Source organism: Pleurodeles waltl, chromosome 1_1 (genome assembly GCF_031143425.1).
Source record: "Pleurodeles waltl isolate 20211129_DDA chromosome 1_1, aPleWal1.hap1.20221129, whole genome shotgun sequence".
NCBI classification, from domain to species: Eukaryota; Metazoa; Chordata; class Amphibia; order Caudata; family Salamandridae; genus Pleurodeles; species Pleurodeles waltl.
Window position 1 is genome coordinate 851,417,171 of NC_090436.1, and position 19,586 is coordinate 851,436,756.

Genomic DNA, 19,586 nt, shown 5'->3' on the forward strand with positions numbered 1-19,586 from the left:
CTACTAACATTTTCTATTGCCTGCTGAGTGAATAGTTAGTTGTCCTGTCACTTTAAACCATCCTCTACCCTATTCTTGTCTGATGTTAACTTCTCCTCCATCTGAGGGAAGTAATCCGTTCCTTAGCTATGCTATCTTATGCGTCTTGAAAGAGGCTTTGCCTTAATGCTAAAGACTCTGCCCCGTCCTGTCTCTGCTGATGGTGAATTGACTGATGTCCTGAGGACGAAGACTGACGCTGCTTGCTGATCTGTTGGATTGGTAACTATCTGATGCAAATTGTGATTGTCTGTTTGCCTTTTCTTTCTAGGTACCAACTGCTATTTTGATAGAGGCCTTAGTTTAGATGTTTTCCAAATTTGTGTTCACTAAATGTTTTGCATGAAGCCCAACATGCTAATGCTAATTCAAGGTTAGTTAAGGCGTTCACTAATACCTTGTGCAAATAGACAAATGATTGAGATCTTGCTTTGTTGATTCATGTACTAATGAGACGTTGCTAAGTTGATTCATATTAATGATGTGCATAAATATTGATTGAATATAGCCTATGCATTGATTAAGTTGTGCTCTGTTTTGCTAGTCAATAGTGTTTCCTGATGCGTTTATTGCTATTGAGACTAATAGACATGATATTAGATTGTAACACATAGGGAAATAAATATCCTAACACTAAATTAAACTGGAGTGGTTATTCATGGCTGAAAGGTCATGGTGTGTTCAAATTTTGATTCCTATTGATTGTTCATTGATTAGTGATTGTCATTATTGATTATTTATTGATATTGTTGGTTGATGATTTGTGAGGGAAAATTCTTCGTACTGGGAAGTCTCCAAACGTGGTCCAAAGGTTTGTCGACCTAGACGCGTCTCCTTATAAGTTTACTTATTAAGGCTCTGACACGCTAATTCAAGGTTAGTTAAGGCGTTCACTAATACCTTGTGCAAATAGACAAATGATTGAGATCTTGCTTTGTTGATTCATGTACTAATGAGACGTTGCTAAGTTGATTCATATTAATGATGTGCATAAATATTGATTGAATATAGCCTATGCATTGATTAAGTTGTGCTCTGTTTTGCTAGTCAATAGTGTTTCCTGATGCGTTTATTGCTATTGAGACTAATAGACATGATATTAGATTGTAACACATAGGGAAATAAATATCCTAACACTAAATTAAACTGGAGTGGTTATTCATGGCTGAAAGGTCATTGTGTGTTCAAATTTTGATTCCTATTGATTGTTCATTGATTAGTGATTGTCATTATTGATTATTTATTGATATTGTTGGTTGATGATTTGTGAGGGAAAATTCTTCGTACTGGGAAGTCTCCAAACGTGGTCCAAAGGTTTGTCGACCTAGACGCGTCTCCTTATAAGTTTACTTATTAAGGCTCTGACACGCTAACAACTTCTCCATGCACAGGAGTTCCCACAGTCTACTGAGCCATACTCCATATTATGTGGCTGCCTCCCTTCCCCCTAGAGCAGTAATTGCTTGTTTGGCTGCACAAAAGACCAGAGTAACTACTTTGCCTCTTGTTAATTGTAGTGGATACGTTTGCCTTTAAGGAAGGCCAAGAAGTGTGTATGCTGGGAAATGCATGATGTCAATAGAAATCATGGTGTTTATACTGGCTAGTACCTCCTACCAACACCATTTTAGTTTGGGTCACCACCGTAACAAAAGAGTCAGTGTTCCTGTCTCTCTGCAATCTCTTCAGCAGACGGATCCTTTGTGGGGCAGCAACGAGGCATATGTGCTGGGCAGTAATACCACTGTAGTGTGATTTTATCAGTACCTCATTACTGCAGCTAATCGTGACAGAAATGTGGGCTCTATAAAAGATATTGGTTCATTCTTCACTTGTGAGGAAACGCTCCAATTCAGGGCAGTTGTACCAGTGTAGTGTGATTTTATCAGTACCTCACTACAGTGGCTATTTGTGACAGAAATGTGGGCTCTATAAAAGATATTGGTTCATTCTTCACTTGTGAGGATACGCTCCAATTCGACCCGAACATCCTTTGAACTGAGGATTTCCCTGGCAAAAGACCTTCTGAAGGAGTTTATAAATATCTGACAGCATATGCTTGCTGTTTTCTTTTGTAATGATTAATGTTTTAAAGGGTTTGAATAGTTGACTGGCATGAATCTTGATGGAGGGTTGTCCGACCCGGTGTCTAATCTGCAAGTAGTGAATGAGCGTTTTTGGTTGGAAACCTTAATCTAGCTTCAATTGTTCAAAGGATTGGGGGACCTCCACAACATAAAAGTTTCACACGTTTACTTATGGCTGGCTGCTACTCTATATACTCCATACTATCTTGTGGAGAATTCTGGGTTGGCAGTTTTAAGGGTCATCAGGGATGCTGTAGGTGTGAGGGCTCTCGAGGAATCTATTCTATTCTATGCTTTGAAGGTGGTTCTAGTGAACATGGAGGACTATACGCTACAAGGCTTGTCAACCAGGGGACATTCTAAATGTGAATACTTGTGATGTGTTTGGCTATAAAACACCAAAGTTTTTCTGAGGCTGACCATTGCCACTCCACAAGGTACCAGAGTTTTGAAGCTATGGAGAAATAGGTGTGGTATTCCAGGTACCCCCTCAATTAGTAGGAGGTAGGCTTCTTTCTTTTGTATGCGGGCCTTCTTACCTCTCCAGATGAAGCTCTTTGAGAGCTTCTGGAGTTTTTTGATCAAACCAAGGTGTTGTTGTACCATTACTGTCTGCAATACATGAATATTTTGGGCAGAAGTGTCATCTTGACTGATGCAACTCAAGCTAACCAAGACAATGCGACCATTTACCAATTTTGTATATCCTCACAGGCTAAGTTGAGAAGGACGTTATAAGGTTGTGCATCCGTTTGATCAGTGATGGGGCAGATTTTGAATCCCAAGGCATTATACATGGTGTAACTCTAAAGTAAGCAATCAAGGCATACCCAACATACTTAGGGCTAAAAAAACAAGGTGATAGATGGAATGCTTGAATTAATCTCCTCCAATGGCAATCTCCTGGGGAGAGACATGGGCCGATATGATGTGCACTGCACTGGATCTTATCTGGATCACAGAATTGTCTGTCTCATGCATAGTGGGTCCAAGAGAAAAGCAAATGAATTGTATAGATGTATCAGGAGTGGTGCCAAGACAAAATCTGGGCCTTTTAGCCTTCACAATGCATAGTTTAGCGATCTCAGAATGGACCTCCTTTAATTTAATGTCCTTTTCTTGCATTGTAGACTGCTTGGCATATATAATTGAATTGGCACAGCAGTGTAGGATTCTATATTAGCAGCTGCAAGTCATTCATCAGTTTATAATCCAGCACAAAACTGACAGACGATTTTGGCAATCTCTTCATTTTTGTGTACAATTGCCATATTTTTGTTGATTTGTTTTATAATCCCTTTCTGTACCTAGGCCCTTAATTTACAGACTAAAAGTTTGCCAGCTATATTCCCCCTTTTATATTACAATTGGTGCAGGAGAGTGTATTATGCTCTATGCATTTCAAGGGCTGCTGCCTATCCACTGAGAATTCACGCCATATTTTGAGGATCCAGATAATCTTCTTCCAAATTCTTCAACTTACTCTGGGGCTTCAACTTTTTATCCTGTCTGTCCGTGTTATGTTAAGTTAATAAAGAAATCAATTCTCACTTAAAGAGTGCCCTGAGGGTGGCCCGGAGGACTGAGATCTGGATCAGAAAGCCCTGATTGTCCTGTGAGTAATAAGTGATTCTCTGCTGGATAGTGGTGAGTGTAAGCTTGTTTTTCATAAGGTTATCATTTGGTCTCCATGTGTGATTAGTAAAGGTTGTACGGTGTGGTGGTCCTGCAGTTTAATGATAATTAGCAAATGGTCAGATAGAGTTGAAAGTCCATTGTCTATGTGTGGTGTTTTCTCTAGCACAGGAGATGTGGCCGTAAAATAGTCAAGTATGGAACAGGTCCAGTGCAACACAGAGAAGAATGCGTGGCCCCTACTTGTAGGACTCCAGACACATCAAATATCTGCCAGACCCAGGTCTCTCATCCACTCCAGACCTCCCCTGAATAAGAAACCCATTTGGCCTATCCATTGAGCATATTGGTCCAAGGTTGAGGGACCATAACTGTATTCGGGTCCCATTCCACTAGGATTTTAGAATCTGTTGATGTCAATATCTGTGAAAATGATTCTCTAAGAAACCTCTCCTAGTTATAATTAGTAGTATAGATGGAGCCCAAAGTGAAAGGGTGATTATCTAAGATGACCCCTAGTGGACTCCCAGGTATTTCAGTGTTGGTCCTCAAGCCTTTCCCTTTGAACATATTTGCCAAGAGAATAGCTACCCCCTTCTTATTAGAGCCTGTGGAGAAAAAGAGAACCTGTGAGCTCTAACACAACCCTAATCTCATATTAGAAGGTGAGAATCCCGTAGGAGGTATAAATGCCAGTTGGACTCCCTCAGCATATTGAATTGAGAGAGGTTTTTTTCAGTTTTCTTCTTTGAGGTTGGTCGAGATCCCATAGAACTGAGAGGCATTAGCTTTTTTGACTACTTCGTCCTAGTAGTTAGTAGGGGAAGCACATCCAAAGTTTGGTGAAGACATGAATTAACCTTTTGGTAAGATTTTCTGGAACAGTACTGAGACAAGAGGCCCCCCAAAGTTTGCAGAAGTTTCAAGAGCCTGATTAGAATTAAGCTCACTCTCCTCTCTGGAAACTTTAGGTTGAGAGGCAAATGCAAAAGATGCCATTTCTGTCTAGGATGTACACTGATAAGGTCAGACAACAATCTATGTAAAGTCTGGAGGCAACTTCAACCCATCCAAAATGCGAAATCATTAGGCCTAAGATGAGATCTGTATTATAAGTAAGACACTAATCTACCTGGGTAAGTCCAAAAGCTGGCACAGAACCCAGGAAGTCATTCTGAACACTGAACCTGCATAGGACAAAGGTTTGCACCACCTGATGACAAAGATCACAACTAGATCAACTAATTAGTCTAACAAAAACTTGGGGGTCATAAGGCAGACAATACACTAAGATGAAATATAGTGAAGAATTAGGAGAAGGTAAAAATTAGGTAAACCATCACTTGGACAAAGTGAAAAGTGTAAATGTGTTCTAATGGCCAGGGCACTGCCAGCGCCAAAAGGAAAGAATGACCTTTAGGAATAGTGGAGAATGTGTGGGGACCATAGTCTTCATGGAGACAGGTTTCCAAAAAGAAAAGAAAAGAAAAATTGTGAGAGAGCAAAGTAAAAATCTCCCATTGGTGTTTTGCAAGGTATTAAACATTAATCAGGTTTGAAGGTAAATTTGATTTGGGACAATGGAAGAAGTAGCAGTATAGAAGGTGAGTACATTTGAGTTCGCTCCCATCGGTCCCTTTCACACAGACAGTCTACCTCCCCGTAAGTTCTAGCAAGTTAGTGACAGAGCTAGGTGGGATCTAAGAATGATAGGTGTGAAAGAGGAGCAAGCCATGCCTTAAATTTAACAAAGTTTTTTTTGTTAAGGTGCATTAGAAAAAATAACCACATTAAAACAGTTGATTTCAACAGCATTTATTCAACTGGTCACCTATGCAGAAGCTACCTTACTCTAATTGATTCACGTTCTTAACTTTCTATAATTCTCTAACTCTCTATATTTCCTCATATGTTTAAAGACACTAGCTTTCTTTGTAGTCCAGAAACAATATGAAGTGTTTGGCATTCCATAGATAACAACTACTAAAGAAAACTGTAAATATTTAATTAATAAATGGTTTCCTTTATATTTGATGTGGTGGGCCTTACTCAGTATAAATCAGTGTTTCGTTTTTTTAACCCCTAGTTTATGTATTTAAAAATCTGCAACTAAGTCGGCAGACGGCGTCTGTTCTAGTGATGTTTCACGATTGCTTTTGTTTCTGTCAGGTAGACTTGCTGTCTATTCAAACCATTCTTAAATAATTTTAGTGCAAGATGGTGTTGTCTTGAAAACAAAGTACTGGGTGTTTATTTCTTTATCTAAATTGCTTACACAGACAAGTGCAATCCCTTAAACAAGTTCGCATCGATTAAACATAATAATAGTAATAATAAGTTGTAAAAAAGGGTTTACTATTGGAAGGGGTTTAATGGAAAATGCCTATTCCAGACTGGACAGTTACGAATGATAGTTATTTTAGTCCCTTTTAGGATATTCATGCCTCTTTTCATTTACCATAGCACATGTTAATACACCTTTAGTACTTCCCATGACATTTAGAGCTCAGTGGGAGTGAAGAACTGACATAAATCGGTAAACCAATTTTATGTCATTCATTTATCAAAAAGGACATCAACTAACATGAGTATTCGAACACTTGTGAAAATGTATGCGGTTGCATATTCAATACTTTAAGAATTGGAACAAACTGCAGGCTTTAGCAGAAAGTGAGATGTCCTGTCTTACTAACCAGAGAAAGTTCATCTTTGGTGTTGCTGGGGCTCGAGTCCACATAAAGCCGCGTGAATTGATGGAAGTCCTGTGACTGGGGTATATGAGACATTTCGGCTTTGCTCTTAAATTCTAACATCAGGATGGAGGGAGGAAGAAGAATACAGACAATCACCTTTAAAAACATAAAAACATTTGTTAAACAAACAGCAGTACAGTGATGTTTCCCAGGTTACACATAAAAAACGCACAGGAGCGCACAAATCGCACAACTATCCACCTATCCTCACCAGCAAGCACAGAAATTACAAATGTATGGACTAGGGCGTACCGCACAGCGAGTCATAAGCACAGTCTCCTGTTGGGGGTTGGTGACGAAAACACTACTGAAAAACCCCGCAATGGTGTGTCAGGTAATACATGATGACGTTATTGCTGCCTCTTCTTACCTAAGGTGCAAGAAGAAAGGATTCTTTGATGTTGTACCTTGAAGAGTAAGGTGTAGGGTTCAACTGTATGTGACTGTCGAGAGTAACATGAAGAGTAACTTGAAGAGTAAGGTGTAGGGTTCAACTGTATGTGACTGTCGAGAGACTCAGATCCCAGTTGTTAGATCCCCACCACCAAAGATATCTGAAACTGTGGAAGAAGATGCTGGGCATCCTTGACCAACCAGAGATCAAGGGCATCAATGGTGGAGCGAGAAGTGGAGGCATCCAACAGCAGACTGGTAGATGTATTCTATGTAGGGTGACCACCCGTCCGTAAATTTCACAGACTGCCCGTAATTTCGCCCTGCCGTCCGTTGTCCGTGATGGAAGGGTTAACGGACGTAATTTTAGCCTTTCACCAAAAGGACGACGGACGGCATGGTGAAATTACGGGCAGATTCGTTTCCCCAGCTGGACTGAAAGGCAGGGAGTCTCCTGTACTCAGAAGGAGGGAGGGGCAGACAGAACAGAAACAGACCTTCTTGCCAGGGTGTCTCCTTCCCCTAAAGAAATGCAAATGTGGGCAACTGGTAAATCTGCAAATGCGAAGGGGCTTGAAAACCTGCATCCACTTTAACCAAAAGGAGTCCCTTGAATCTTTCTGATGGCAAAGATATTTTCTTTTAGAGAGGTACTGCAATGGTGTTCCAAGGTGATCTGTGGAGTGTGTGGTTTTAATGGAGTGTTATAAAAAATGTTAGTAGTAGGTATAAATTGTATATTATTTAAATCTGTATTTGAGAAGCATTTTATTTATTTAACCAAAAAGTATTTGCACATTTTGTAGCAGCCTATATATGATGTAATTCTATTTATATAGCGCTCACTATCCCTGACGAGGCATCAAATGCATGTTTAAAATAAGGACTTACACATTCACAGTTCTTTCAGGGGCCTCAGTACTTCATAGTACTAACAAACATTGGCAAAGCCAATAGGTCTAGTCCACGCAGGAGTTATTGGCTTTGCCAATGTGTTTTAGCCATGTTATACACCAGAGTGACTGCTATTCATGGCTAAAAGTTAGTGGCATAGTGGTGTGGAGTGGCATAGGAGCAGTGGCAGAGAGCCCTGTAGTGCAGGGTACAGTGCAGTTGTTTAGAGTGCATTGGCGTAGAGTGCAGTTGTTTAGAGAGCAGTGGAAAGGAGTGGCATGGGACAGAGTAGAGTGGTATAGAGTGCAGTGGAGTAGAGTGGCATGCAATAGAGTGGCAGAGAGTGCAGTAGTGTAGAGTGGTGCAGTGGCATAGAGTGCAGAGAAGACTTGTGTGGCAGAGAGTGCAGTGGCATAGTGTAGAGTGGTGCAGTGCAGAGTAGAGTATAGTGCTGTAGAGTGCAGTCGCGTAGAGTGGAGTGATGCAGAGTAGAGTGGCATAGAGTGCATTGGCATAGAGTGCAGTGGCTAGAATGCAATAGTACATAGTAGATTGGTGTACAGTACAGTGGCGGAGAGTGCAATGTTGCAGAGTAGAGTGTCAGTGCAGTGATGTAGAGTGGAGCAGAGTGGCACAGAGAGTAGTGGTGAAGAGTACAGTGGTGCAGAGTAGAGGGCAGTGGTGTACAGTACAGTTGTTTAGAGTGCATTGGTGCAGAGTGCAGTGGCATAGAGTGGCATGGGTTAGAGTAGCATAGAGTGCAGTGGAGTAGAGTGGCATACAATAGAGTGGCAGAGAGTGCAGTAATGCAGAGTGGTGCAGTGTCATAGAGTGCAGAGTAGACTCATGTGAGATAAATGTAGAGTCCCAGACCTACACTCTAGTGCTGTAAGACTACAGACAAGTTGTGGGTACCTCACATCCTGACAGGTGTGAGACTGCCACCCACACCATCTGCCCTGCCTCTTTGATATTTTTTTAGGTTGAAAGTGAATGGGCGCCAGATGTTTTTGTTCAATTTGTTTAAACTAGCATAAGGTTAATTACCATAATGTTTCCCAAACTGTTTTCCAAGGGTTTTAAAATGTTCAGAAACATAATAAAAAATTTGCTGGTACTTTCTCTTAAAGAAAGATTGGGTAGATTTGGGTATGGGTGATGGCCTTGCCACAGTACTGAAGGGCATTAATTTAGTACTGAACAAGGACGTAATATGACACCTGAATGTAGCATACCAGGAGGCAATCACAAAAAGACCCCAGTGAATAAATAGTGCTATGTTAAAGAAATGAGTAAATAAATCCACTGACAACATAGTGAGGCATGGCCTCTCTTGCATGTGTCCGTAAAACTGACGTTTGTTCTTGAAGTTTTGTCCTGAATTTTGACACTTTGTCCTGAATTTTTGTCCTGAATTTTGACCCTTTGTCCTGAATTTTTTACAGTCCTGTCCAGAATTTGCATCAATGCCAGGTGGTCACCCTAATTCTATGCACTACTGATGGTTCCAGAAATTAAATGTAAGATCACTATCTCTTCATTGTAGATGGTGCAGAGCCAAACTATATGTATGTATGGATGTATTTTGTCCCACATAGGCAAGCTAATATTCACGGTCATTTCCCTGGATAGGCATGACTTGTAACCTATAGACCACGGCCCTTTCAGTTCACACAGCTCTGGAGAAACAGTATTTCCCTGTGTCTATTGATCAATGGTAGGGATAGGTGCATTGACTAAAACTTCTTGATGTCCTGTCATCACTGGATCCAAATCAAGACCTAACAGGGATGGGATACACAAGGCAGCCTTGTCACATAGTGAGACAAGCCACTCTTTATCTGACACAATGGACCAATGTACACTAACGGTGCAGTACTGGGCCAGTCACTGTCCCTCAAACCCCTGACACATTCTTCAGGCCAGAGTCAACCAATGCAATGACATTGTGAGAAGCACTAGCAGCTTTAAAAAGTACATCAGACAGTACACTATACTGAGGGTCTTCCTCAAAAGAAGCCCCTTGGAAACACATTTCTGCATTCCCTCTGAAAAGCCAAGACATCGTCGTATGCCCATCCCAAGAAATGATAAATGCCCGAGGGGGGGTCAATTAGTGCCTTCTGTAAGGGGCCCAGGGCATTCCTGAAACAAATCAATGTTCATACCTCTACTGCCCCAGGCCAGGAAAGCAAGGGGCACTCTCAAGCACTTTCTCACCTCCCAGTGCTCTCAGGTTACACTGCAAGCGCTAGTCTTGCACCTTCACCTATCCATGTAGGCTGTCACACATTGAGATTGTCTTTTTAGCTCACATTCCTCTCACTGAGGCTTAACACTTGCATGGACTTAAAGGAATACAGTGTTAGCCTGCAGCCTATATCCCCAATGGTGGTATCCATAATCTGAGCCGTGACTTGGTTTGTTGGCCTGGCTGTCCTGTCACCTGTTATTGACAACAGAATCAGCATCATCAGGTCAAATATGGTAAATCCAGTTTCATCGAGGGGTCCTGCAAACAAAGTCAGGGAACAATTGGCCTACTAACCCCAACACTGAAAGAACAGTCTTTCTCTGCTCCCCCACTTTCTGGAACACACCTATATAATGCGCAGTTCTGAAAGGCTCTCCATAGGAATGATCTGTAAAATCCCAACTCTAGAGTAAATACATATTTGTGCTTGGCTCACCTCTATAGGTATTGCAATAAACTCCACTCTCGCTTGTACTAATTAAACTGCACAACGAACCTACAGCAAAAGCGGTCAGATTTTCTATAGCTGACCAAAATGCTGAAACTGTAAGGGTGATTTTTTATGCCGCACTCTTGATACTACTGACAAATAAGGATGGAGTTATTGCTGCTATGACCAGTCACAATGATAGACTAGTGCCCTGACAGCATTAGGCCAGCAATAAGGACTGAGCTGAATGGACAAAGGCAGACCCTTTTTACAGAGCACTTAGGGTGTGAAGGCAGACCTCAATATTAAAGAAAACGTAGGCACTATGGCGGTCATTCTGACCCTGGCGGTAAAAACCGCCAGGGCCGTGGTCCGCGGGAGCACCGCCAACAGGCTGGCGGTGCTCCTTTGGGCATTCTGACCGCGGCGGTACAGCCGCAGCCAGAAACGTAAAGTCGGCGGTCTCCCGCCGGCTTTCCGCTGCCCAGGGGAATCCTCCATGGCGGCGCAGCTTGCTGCGCCGCCATGGGGATTCCGACCCCCATACCGCCATCCTGTTCCTGGCGGTTTCGGCCGCCAGGAACAGGATGGCGGTATGGGGTGTCGTGGGGCCCCTGGGGGCCCCTGCAGTGCCCATGCCAATGGCATGGGCACTGCAGGGCCCCCGTAAGAGGGCCCCACTTAGAATTTCAGTGTCTGCTTAGCAGACACTGAAATTCGCGACGGGTGCTACTGCACCCATCGCACCCCTTCCACTCTGCCGGCTCCATTCGGAGCCAGCTTCCTCGTGGAAGGGTGTTTCCCGCTGGGCTGGCGGGCGGCCTTTTGGCAGTCGCCCGCCAGCCCAGTGGGAAACCCAGAATGACCGCCGCGGTCTTTTGACCGCGGTACGGTCTTCTGGCGGTTCCCGCCGCCCGCCAAGCTCAGAATCACCCCCTATATTTTTAACCAGACAATTAACAGATCTGTTCATTATGTTTAAGGTGAAATATGTTCACTTTCACTAGTGAGGATCTGCTTCAGAGGTCAACCCAATTAACCATACATAATGGCTCCTTAGTTTTATTGGGTGTTAGGCAGTACCAAAACCAGCCTTAGCACTGATGGCACCTGGTGCAGTCCAGCACCCGTTGCAACAATATTTTCTGGCACCCTCCCCAAAGACCTCCTTCTCCAGTGATTCCATCAGTTTCATTCTCCAGAAGTGCCCCTCATCTCTCCATCGCCCCCTCTAACATACATTTAATTTGTATAGCAGTGTTCACCAGTTTAGGGTGTGGGAGCACTTTACATCACATACATGTTATACTGGGACAATGAATCATATGTGTTCAAATCTGTCCATAGGTACTGTTGCATAATACAATGAGATGTACAAGGTGTAGAAATCACATGTCATCCATACTAGCAAGTGTCATATTTTATGAGTGTTTGGTCTGGAGAAGCAAAAACTCTGGATTTAAAACGTACTATGGTGGTTGCGATTGGCTTTGAGAATGTATTCCTCCCTAACCTAGCCCTTTGTAGCAACATCAGGATAATGAAAGACTGAAAAAATATAAGGTTCCAACACTATTTTGCATGCAGGTCTTGTGCTATATTAAGATTGTAACTTATGAACTGAGAGTAACAAAAAGAACTCTGTAACAAAAGCAGTTGAGCCACTGAGCTATCCACATATAAATATAGTTCTATGATCTGTATGGCTCTTTGCCCCAGGCACAGTAACATTCTGCACTACCTTTTGATGAGTCAGAACTGCCACAAGACAGTATCTCTCCCAGCAGGAATATTAATCACCAGAGTTATCTTGACATTTTTATTGCTGACTGGAAACTGTCTGACACAAGAAACTCTGCAGCAGTTGCTTTTAAACCCATAAATACTTCTAAAAATAGCACCCCCCCTCGAGGTCAGCACCAGATGCAGCTGCAACGGACAGGTTGCACTACCCTGGAGCTCCAGGCTTATTAGTTGACAAGTTTTGACCGGAGAAAAAAAAACAGGAGTGTCTTATGGTGAGACAGATGGCTATCAATTGACTGGGTGTTGATTGGATGGCTTTAATGGGGTATTTTGGTACATAAGTTATTGTTTTGTTGGGCGAAAAACAAATTGGTGATGTCTGATATTAAACAGGGGCCATATATATATGTAAGTACCTTTGTCCCATCAGAATGTTAAAAAATTTCAGGCCAGCTGGCAGCTATGTCGCCAATGACAGTAAACAACTGACATCCCATTTAGTCAAATACTGTGATAGAACATGTAAAAAATAAGTTAACTATAGAGATAGCAAAAGAAATTCTGATAAAGCTTATATATACTCAACCTACAGTGCCAGTAAAGCAAGTTGAGTTTGGTGCTCACTTTCTAGGTCTCAACTGTTGTTGAAAACATTTTGTCCAACATGCATTAAAGTATACACATTTATTTGGGTTTGTATTCAGTTGTTTATAAAGGACTTTGGGTCATGCCCTTGCTCTTGATTGCATGTCTTTCTTGCCTGTCTCATTTCCTGTCTTAATTGCTTGCTTCCTATTCAATGGCTTTCCTCCCTATTCACTATTTGTCCTGCTTCCTTCAGAGTATTTCTTCTTTACCATGTTTTGAGTGCATGTCCCTTCATTGCTTACATTGAGAGAACTACTTTTTAGGTCGAGCGTGTAAGTGCTTTTTCGACCTGTTGTAATTATTCTGTGGGCTTTAAACCACACCCATACTTTCATTTGTTCATGCAATGTGTAAAGTATATGTACTAACAGTAATACAGTGAAAACACCACAAAATGAACACCACACCAGTTTAGAAAAATAGGTAATATTTATCTAAATCAAACGAGACCAAAACGACAAATATCTAACATACACTAGTTAAGATATGAACTTCCAAAAGAATAAGACTCTTACTCCATAGAAAACAAAGGAAAAGTTGTTGCTACACAAAGTACCTGCTTTGTGTCAAAAATATAGCTGCAGGTGCGATTGTGCGTCGGAAAAGTCTGCAATGCGTTGATTCCTTACTTGCAAGTGAGTCAGTGCGTCATTTCTTCGCTGGTCGGGTAGGCAATGTGTTGATTTTCTCCCTTGCAAGAGTCCGATGCTTCGATAACCGTACAGGGCACCTCGTGTCCGCATAGGTTCATGATGACTGACGCCCAGCGACACTGCATGTGAAATCTGGTCACATAGGGGGTCATTCCAATCCCGCCGCCCGCCAAGCGGGAACCTCCAGAAGACCGTACCGCGGTCAAAAGACCGCGGCAGTCATTCTGAGTTTCCCACTGGGCTGGCGGGCGACCGCCAGAAGGCCGCCCGCCAGCCCAGCGGGAAACCCCCTTCCACGAGGATGCCGGCTCCGAATGGAGCCGGCGGAGTGGAAAGGGTGCGACGGGTGCAGTTGCACCTGTCGCGATTTTCAGCGTCTGCTATGCAGACACTGAAAAACCTTTGTGGGGCCCTGTTAGGGGGCCCCTGCAGTGCCCATGCCATTGACATGGGCACTGCAGGGGCCCCGAGGGGCCCCACGACACCCGTTCCCGCCAGCCAGGTTCTGGCGGTCAAAACCACCAGAACCAGGCTGGCGGGAAGGGGGTCGGAATCCGCATGGCGGCGCTGCCTGCAGCGCCGCCATGGAGGATTCCTCAGGCCAGGGGAAAACCGGCGGGAAACCGCCGGTTTCCCTTTTCTGACCGCGGCTTTACCGCCGCGGTCAGAATTGGCCTGGATACACCGCCAGCCTGTTGGCGGTGCATCCGCGGTCCCCGGCCCTGGCGGTCTATGACCGCCAGGGTCAGAATGACCGCCATGGTGTTGGAAACCCGCACTGCGTGGGGTTTGCTTCGTTATCAGCAACCACAAGCAGGTGTTGCGTCAATTTCCCCACACAGTGTTCTGTACATGGATTTCAGTCCTTGTTCTGCCAACTTCACTTTTCAAGGGGCCCGAGACTGGATAGGGCACCACTTGGCAGGGCAGGAGTCTCAGCAGAGAGTCCAGGTGCTGGCAGAGTAAGTCTTTGATGGCCCTGACTTCAAAACAGGAGGCAAGCTCAGTTCAAGAGATTCTTCTCAAGCAGGAATGCATAACAAAGTCCAGTCTTTGTCACCTTTCACAGGCAGAAGTAGAAACTGCAGGGTAGCCCAACAGAGCACAGACACAGGCAGGGCCAGCACTTCTCCTCAGCACGTCAGCCCTTCCCCTTGGCAGAGGTTTCTCTTGGTTCAAGAATTGATCTTGAAGAAATCTAAAGTCTGGGGCTTTGGGTCCACTACTTATAACCCTTTCTGCCTTTGAAGTAAGCAAACTTCAAAGGAAAGTCTCTGTTGTTTACAGGATCCTGCCTTGCCCAGGTCAGGCCCCAGACACACGCCAGGGAATTGGAAACTGCATTGTGTGAGGGCCGGCACAGCCCATTCAAGTGTAAGTGACCACTCCTGCCTCCACTGCAGCCCAGATGAATCATCAGGATATGCAGGCTACACCCCAGCTCCCTTTGTGTCACTGTTTAGAGCAGATGCATAAACAGCCCAACTGTAAGTCTGACCCAGACAGGGGATTCACAAACAGGCAGAGTCACAGAAAGGTTGAAGCAAGGAAATGCCCACTTTCTAAAAGTGGTATGTTTTAAATTACCAATCGAAAAACAAACTTCACTAATAATTTTAAATTGTGAGTTCAGAGACACCAAGCTCCATATTTCTATCTGCTGCCATTAGGAAAGTGCAGTTTAAGATAATAATAAAGGTAGTCACATTTTAACCCATGAGAGTGATAGGCGTTGCAACAGTGAAAAACGAATTTGGCAGTATTTAGTGTTAGGTGATGTAAAACACCTCAGTACATGTCCCACCTTTAACATACACTGCACCCTGCCCATGGGGCTACTTAGGACCTACTTCAGGGGTGTCTTACATGTATAAAAAGGGAAGGTTTAGTCCTGGCAAGTGAGTACACTTGCCAAGTCGAATTGGCAGTGCAAGACGGCACACACAGACACTGCAGTCGCAGGCGTGAGACATGTTTATAGGGCTACTGTTGTGGGTGGCACAATCAGTGCTGTAGTCCCACTAGTAACATTTGATTTACAGGCCCTGGGCACCTCCAGTGCACTTTACTGGGGACTTACCTGTAAATCAAATATGCCAATCATGGATAAACCAATTGCACATACAATTTCACATAGGGCGCGCTTGCACTTTAGCACTGGTCAGCAGTAGTAAAGTGTCCAGAGTAACAAAAACAGCAAAAACAGAGTCCAGCACATAGCGACAACCTAGGAAGTAGAGGTAAAAAGTTTGGGGAGACTACGCCAAGGATGCCAGGTCTAACATTAATGTACTCAATCAGCCTTCAGGCCTTCCATTACATCAAAGCCACACCCAGTAGAACATCTTCTAAAAGCAAAATCACATATTGTAAAACAAACTAAAGAACTTAATGAAACCAAACTCAAGTGTAGTTCACTCAACATATTGATTCCAGGTCAATGTACGTTTTCAGAGTTCTGCTCAGTTTAAGTGTGGTTGCAAGGCACTTATTAATGCTTTGTTAAGGATTTGCAACATCTTCAGTAAGACTTTATAATTCAATCCATCATTAGGAAAATAACTGTTAGTGTGACTTAAGGATAGGGTTTGCAATACAAGCTTGGAAACATCATGGAGCAAACCCACGATTGTGCCTGTGAGCAATATTGTGTTTGGTACTAATAGCACTTGTAGATATAAGTTTTGGAAATGATCACTCACAGACCAATGTTTAGTGAAGGATTCAATGCACCACAATGACATACCTTAAGCCAGGACTTCTTCCGCATTTTAAGGCGCCCCATCCACATATCAGTGAGCAACATTTGTGTGCATGTGTGAGACACAAATGGTCTTAGTGCTGAAGAAACAGCTAGCTTCAGACAGGTGGAATTACTCCAGTTTTTTAATTCATATGTAAGGAGTTTCATAGCCATCTGCTCGTTTTGTTTGAATGCCTTGTCTAGGAGATCCAGAGCAAGCTGACCAAATTCCCTATAAAAAAAAAAAAAAAACAGCAGACATCAAAGACCATTAATATTAATTGAAATCATCTCCCATCAGACTATTTGAAAGTATAGATGTTCTGCAACAGACCAGATCTGCAGTGTGACAATATATTAGTCATGCTCTCATTTGAAACAGTGGGCCAGATGTACGATCTGATTTTGCTGTCACAAAAGGCAAAAATCGCCATTTGCAAACACAAAATGGCCTAGTACAATGTGCCATCCCTATTTTGCAAGTGGGTATCCAGTTACAGACTTGCAAAATAGGGATTGCGACTCGCAATTAGGAAGGGGCGCCCCGAGGGCGTCCTTTCCCAACTGCGACTAGCAGTGGTATGTATGATTGTTTTGTGACCCTGAATGCGGTCGCAAAACAATCGCAGTTAATACCAATTTCAAATTGGTGTTACCCTATTCACAAATGGGAAGGGGTCCCCATGGGACCCCTTTCCCTTTCTGAATGGTAGCAAAAATATGGACCACTGCCTACTCTGAAACAATAAAAGTAAAACTTTTAATTTTCATTATTGAAATGCATCCTGTTTTCCTTAAAGGGTGTATTTCCGAAAAACCAACTGCTTATTAAAAAAGCAGTCTCAGACATGGTGGTCTGCTGACCCAAGCAAATTGTGACCTGCCTCATGAATATTCATGAGGCCGGTCTCCTGCAACCCATTTGGGAATTGCAAACAGTGTGGGTAACACATTTTGTTTTGCAGCTCACAATTTGCGATTCGCAAAACAAAAGGTCGTGCATCTGGCCCAGTGTTCTTCCGAAAGATCTGAAAGACTATGGTATAGTTTAGGCATATCTCCAAAAGAAACCCTCATTATTTTTCCTTAATTACCACATACATCTAACTATTGATATTCTAAGTATATTTCAACCTTATCTGTGATGGGATAGTTGGGTTGGAGAGTAGAGTAGAAGCTGTACCATCACATCTGAATGTTCTGAATACTTCTTTCAGTAAGTTGATGAGTGAATGATATATAATTAACAGGGCACGGGTGAGAATGAATATTCCACCTTACCACAGCAGAATTAGAGGTATTTGTATCAGTACTAGACATGGGAGATGTCTGCCTCATCATCTTTCTCCATTTATTCAGGGGGTTCTATTATATGTGCTGTAAGAAATCTGCCTTTCCTGCACAGTCCTCCCAGATTCTTCTCCTTTTAATAGACCCTCTTTTTGCAGGACATAAAACTCTGTGCACTGTTAACCTTCCTAAGCAGTATTAAAATGCCTGTACTCCCCATTTAAACATAGTTTAAATGCCTTATTCCCTAATACAAAATTTAACTTACATATAGGTCTTTAGTATATGGTGTATAAATGTTACTAGGACCTGGAAGTAAATGCCACCTGTGGACTGCAACAACTATTGTGCTATCTACAGAGCAGGTCTGTAAGAAATGGACACAGGTCTACTGTTGTAACCTGACGGTTGCAGTATAAAGCCTCCAGTGAGACCTGTCAAAATAACTCTTTTTGAGAGGTAACTCCCTCCCTTTTAAATATTAATAAGTCACCCCTATGCAAGCCTTATAGCTCACAAGGTAGGGTGTATGGTTTATACAAATGAAACATGTAGAAAATTAATGTTACCATGTCGTTACAGTTACAAGGCATAATAAGATATTTTAGTGTGGCAAGGCTAATTGTCCTATGTGAAAAAGCAGAGTACAGATTAAAATAGTAATAAAGCTATCTCAGGGGTGGAACCAGCTAAGAAAATAATTAAACCACTGTTATTAATAGTTGATAATTAACAAGTATTAGTGTATTAATAACTATTAAAGTGCAGCTACTTTTAAAAGTTAGCTTTACCCTACATGAAGCTGCTAGAGGCTAATTTGCCTTAGCATTCCAAACACATCCTTTATTTAACCATTAATGAGGTGTGCAGTTCCTCCCACCACCACACAGTAGACCACTTTGATTGACAGGTCATCTGAATGAAGAAGTTTCTGAGCTCAGCTGGACACTCGGCACGGGGGCTGATACCGCTTCTTTTGACAGAACAGCGAAAAATCCTGTCTAAAAGGCTTGTATGAGGCATATGCAAAACATTTGCTCCCTCAAGAGCGATCGATCAGGACAAGATCAAAGTTCCTGTGTATCCCATGCCTGGCTGCTGAAGGACCCTACATACCTCATATATGAATGTAAGACAGCTACATTTGTAGGATTTTATCAAAGATGGCTGAAGCCAAATTGATCAAAAATGAAGACGGCGCTGTAATAGTCCTAGCCCTATGCAATTTTTATGTATGTTATATTTTCAGTCAGCCAACTTTAAATCTCCTTGTGGAAATTTCTATTCAGATCTACTTTTGGAGCCATTTTGTCCCCTTCTCTTTACCCAATCTGGTTTAAGTGCGGCAGAATCAAAGGCAGAGCACTCTGTAAAGCATGGTGCAGATTGTTCAAGGAGAGTGCAAATATTATTGAAAAGAACAAACTTTCCATACATTATATTTTTTCAACACTAACTACACAGGCAACAATGCCACAAAATATATAACTCAAAAGACTGATATCACATCTGTGATTACTTTCCTGTGAATAAAAGATTAATGGGTGGTACACAACACAGTAGCTCATTATGATAACACATGCATTTTGTAATCTAACAATCTTGCATGTATTTGAATTCCTTTTATCAAAATATGCTTTCTTTGGGCAGCTACTCATTTACTCCTTGCTTCGCACTGTTCTCACTTTCTTTTCTTCATGCTCAGTGATAAATTAATATCACAGATATTTATTCTATTCTATTCTATTCTATTCTGCTCTTTTATATCCTATTCTAGTTACATAAAAATGTAATCTTATGTTACTCATTAAACTACGTTTGAGAGTAGAATTCATTCACTAAATTTGCATAAAACATTCCTATTTGAATATTAGCTTCATTTACTAGTGCTGATATTTTGCAAAATAGTAGTACTGTACAGTTTAAGTAATCAAATAACCGACAATTCTGAAAAAGCATTTCATTGGACAGAGAGGAAATTTTCTAACCATTATAAGATCTTTATTAACTGAAGTGAAGGG

General features: G+C 42.3%; 1 protein-coding gene across 1 annotated transcript in view; it reads right to left on the reverse strand.

The window, feature by feature from the left end:
* TRPM6 (transient receptor potential cation channel subfamily M member 6) overlaps positions 1 to 19,586 on the reverse strand; it is a 1,083,502-nt gene that overhangs the window by 413,336 nt on the left and 650,580 nt on the right. Inside the window, exons 17-18 of the mRNA XM_069229129.1 lie at positions 16,279 to 16,507; positions 6,455 to 6,610 (exon numbers count right to left, since the gene is read on the reverse strand). Of these exons, the coding sequence (XP_069085230.1) occupies positions 6,455 to 6,610; positions 16,279 to 16,507 (385 nt within the window). The remainder of the gene's footprint in view (positions 1 to 6,454; positions 6,611 to 16,278; positions 16,508 to 19,586) is intronic.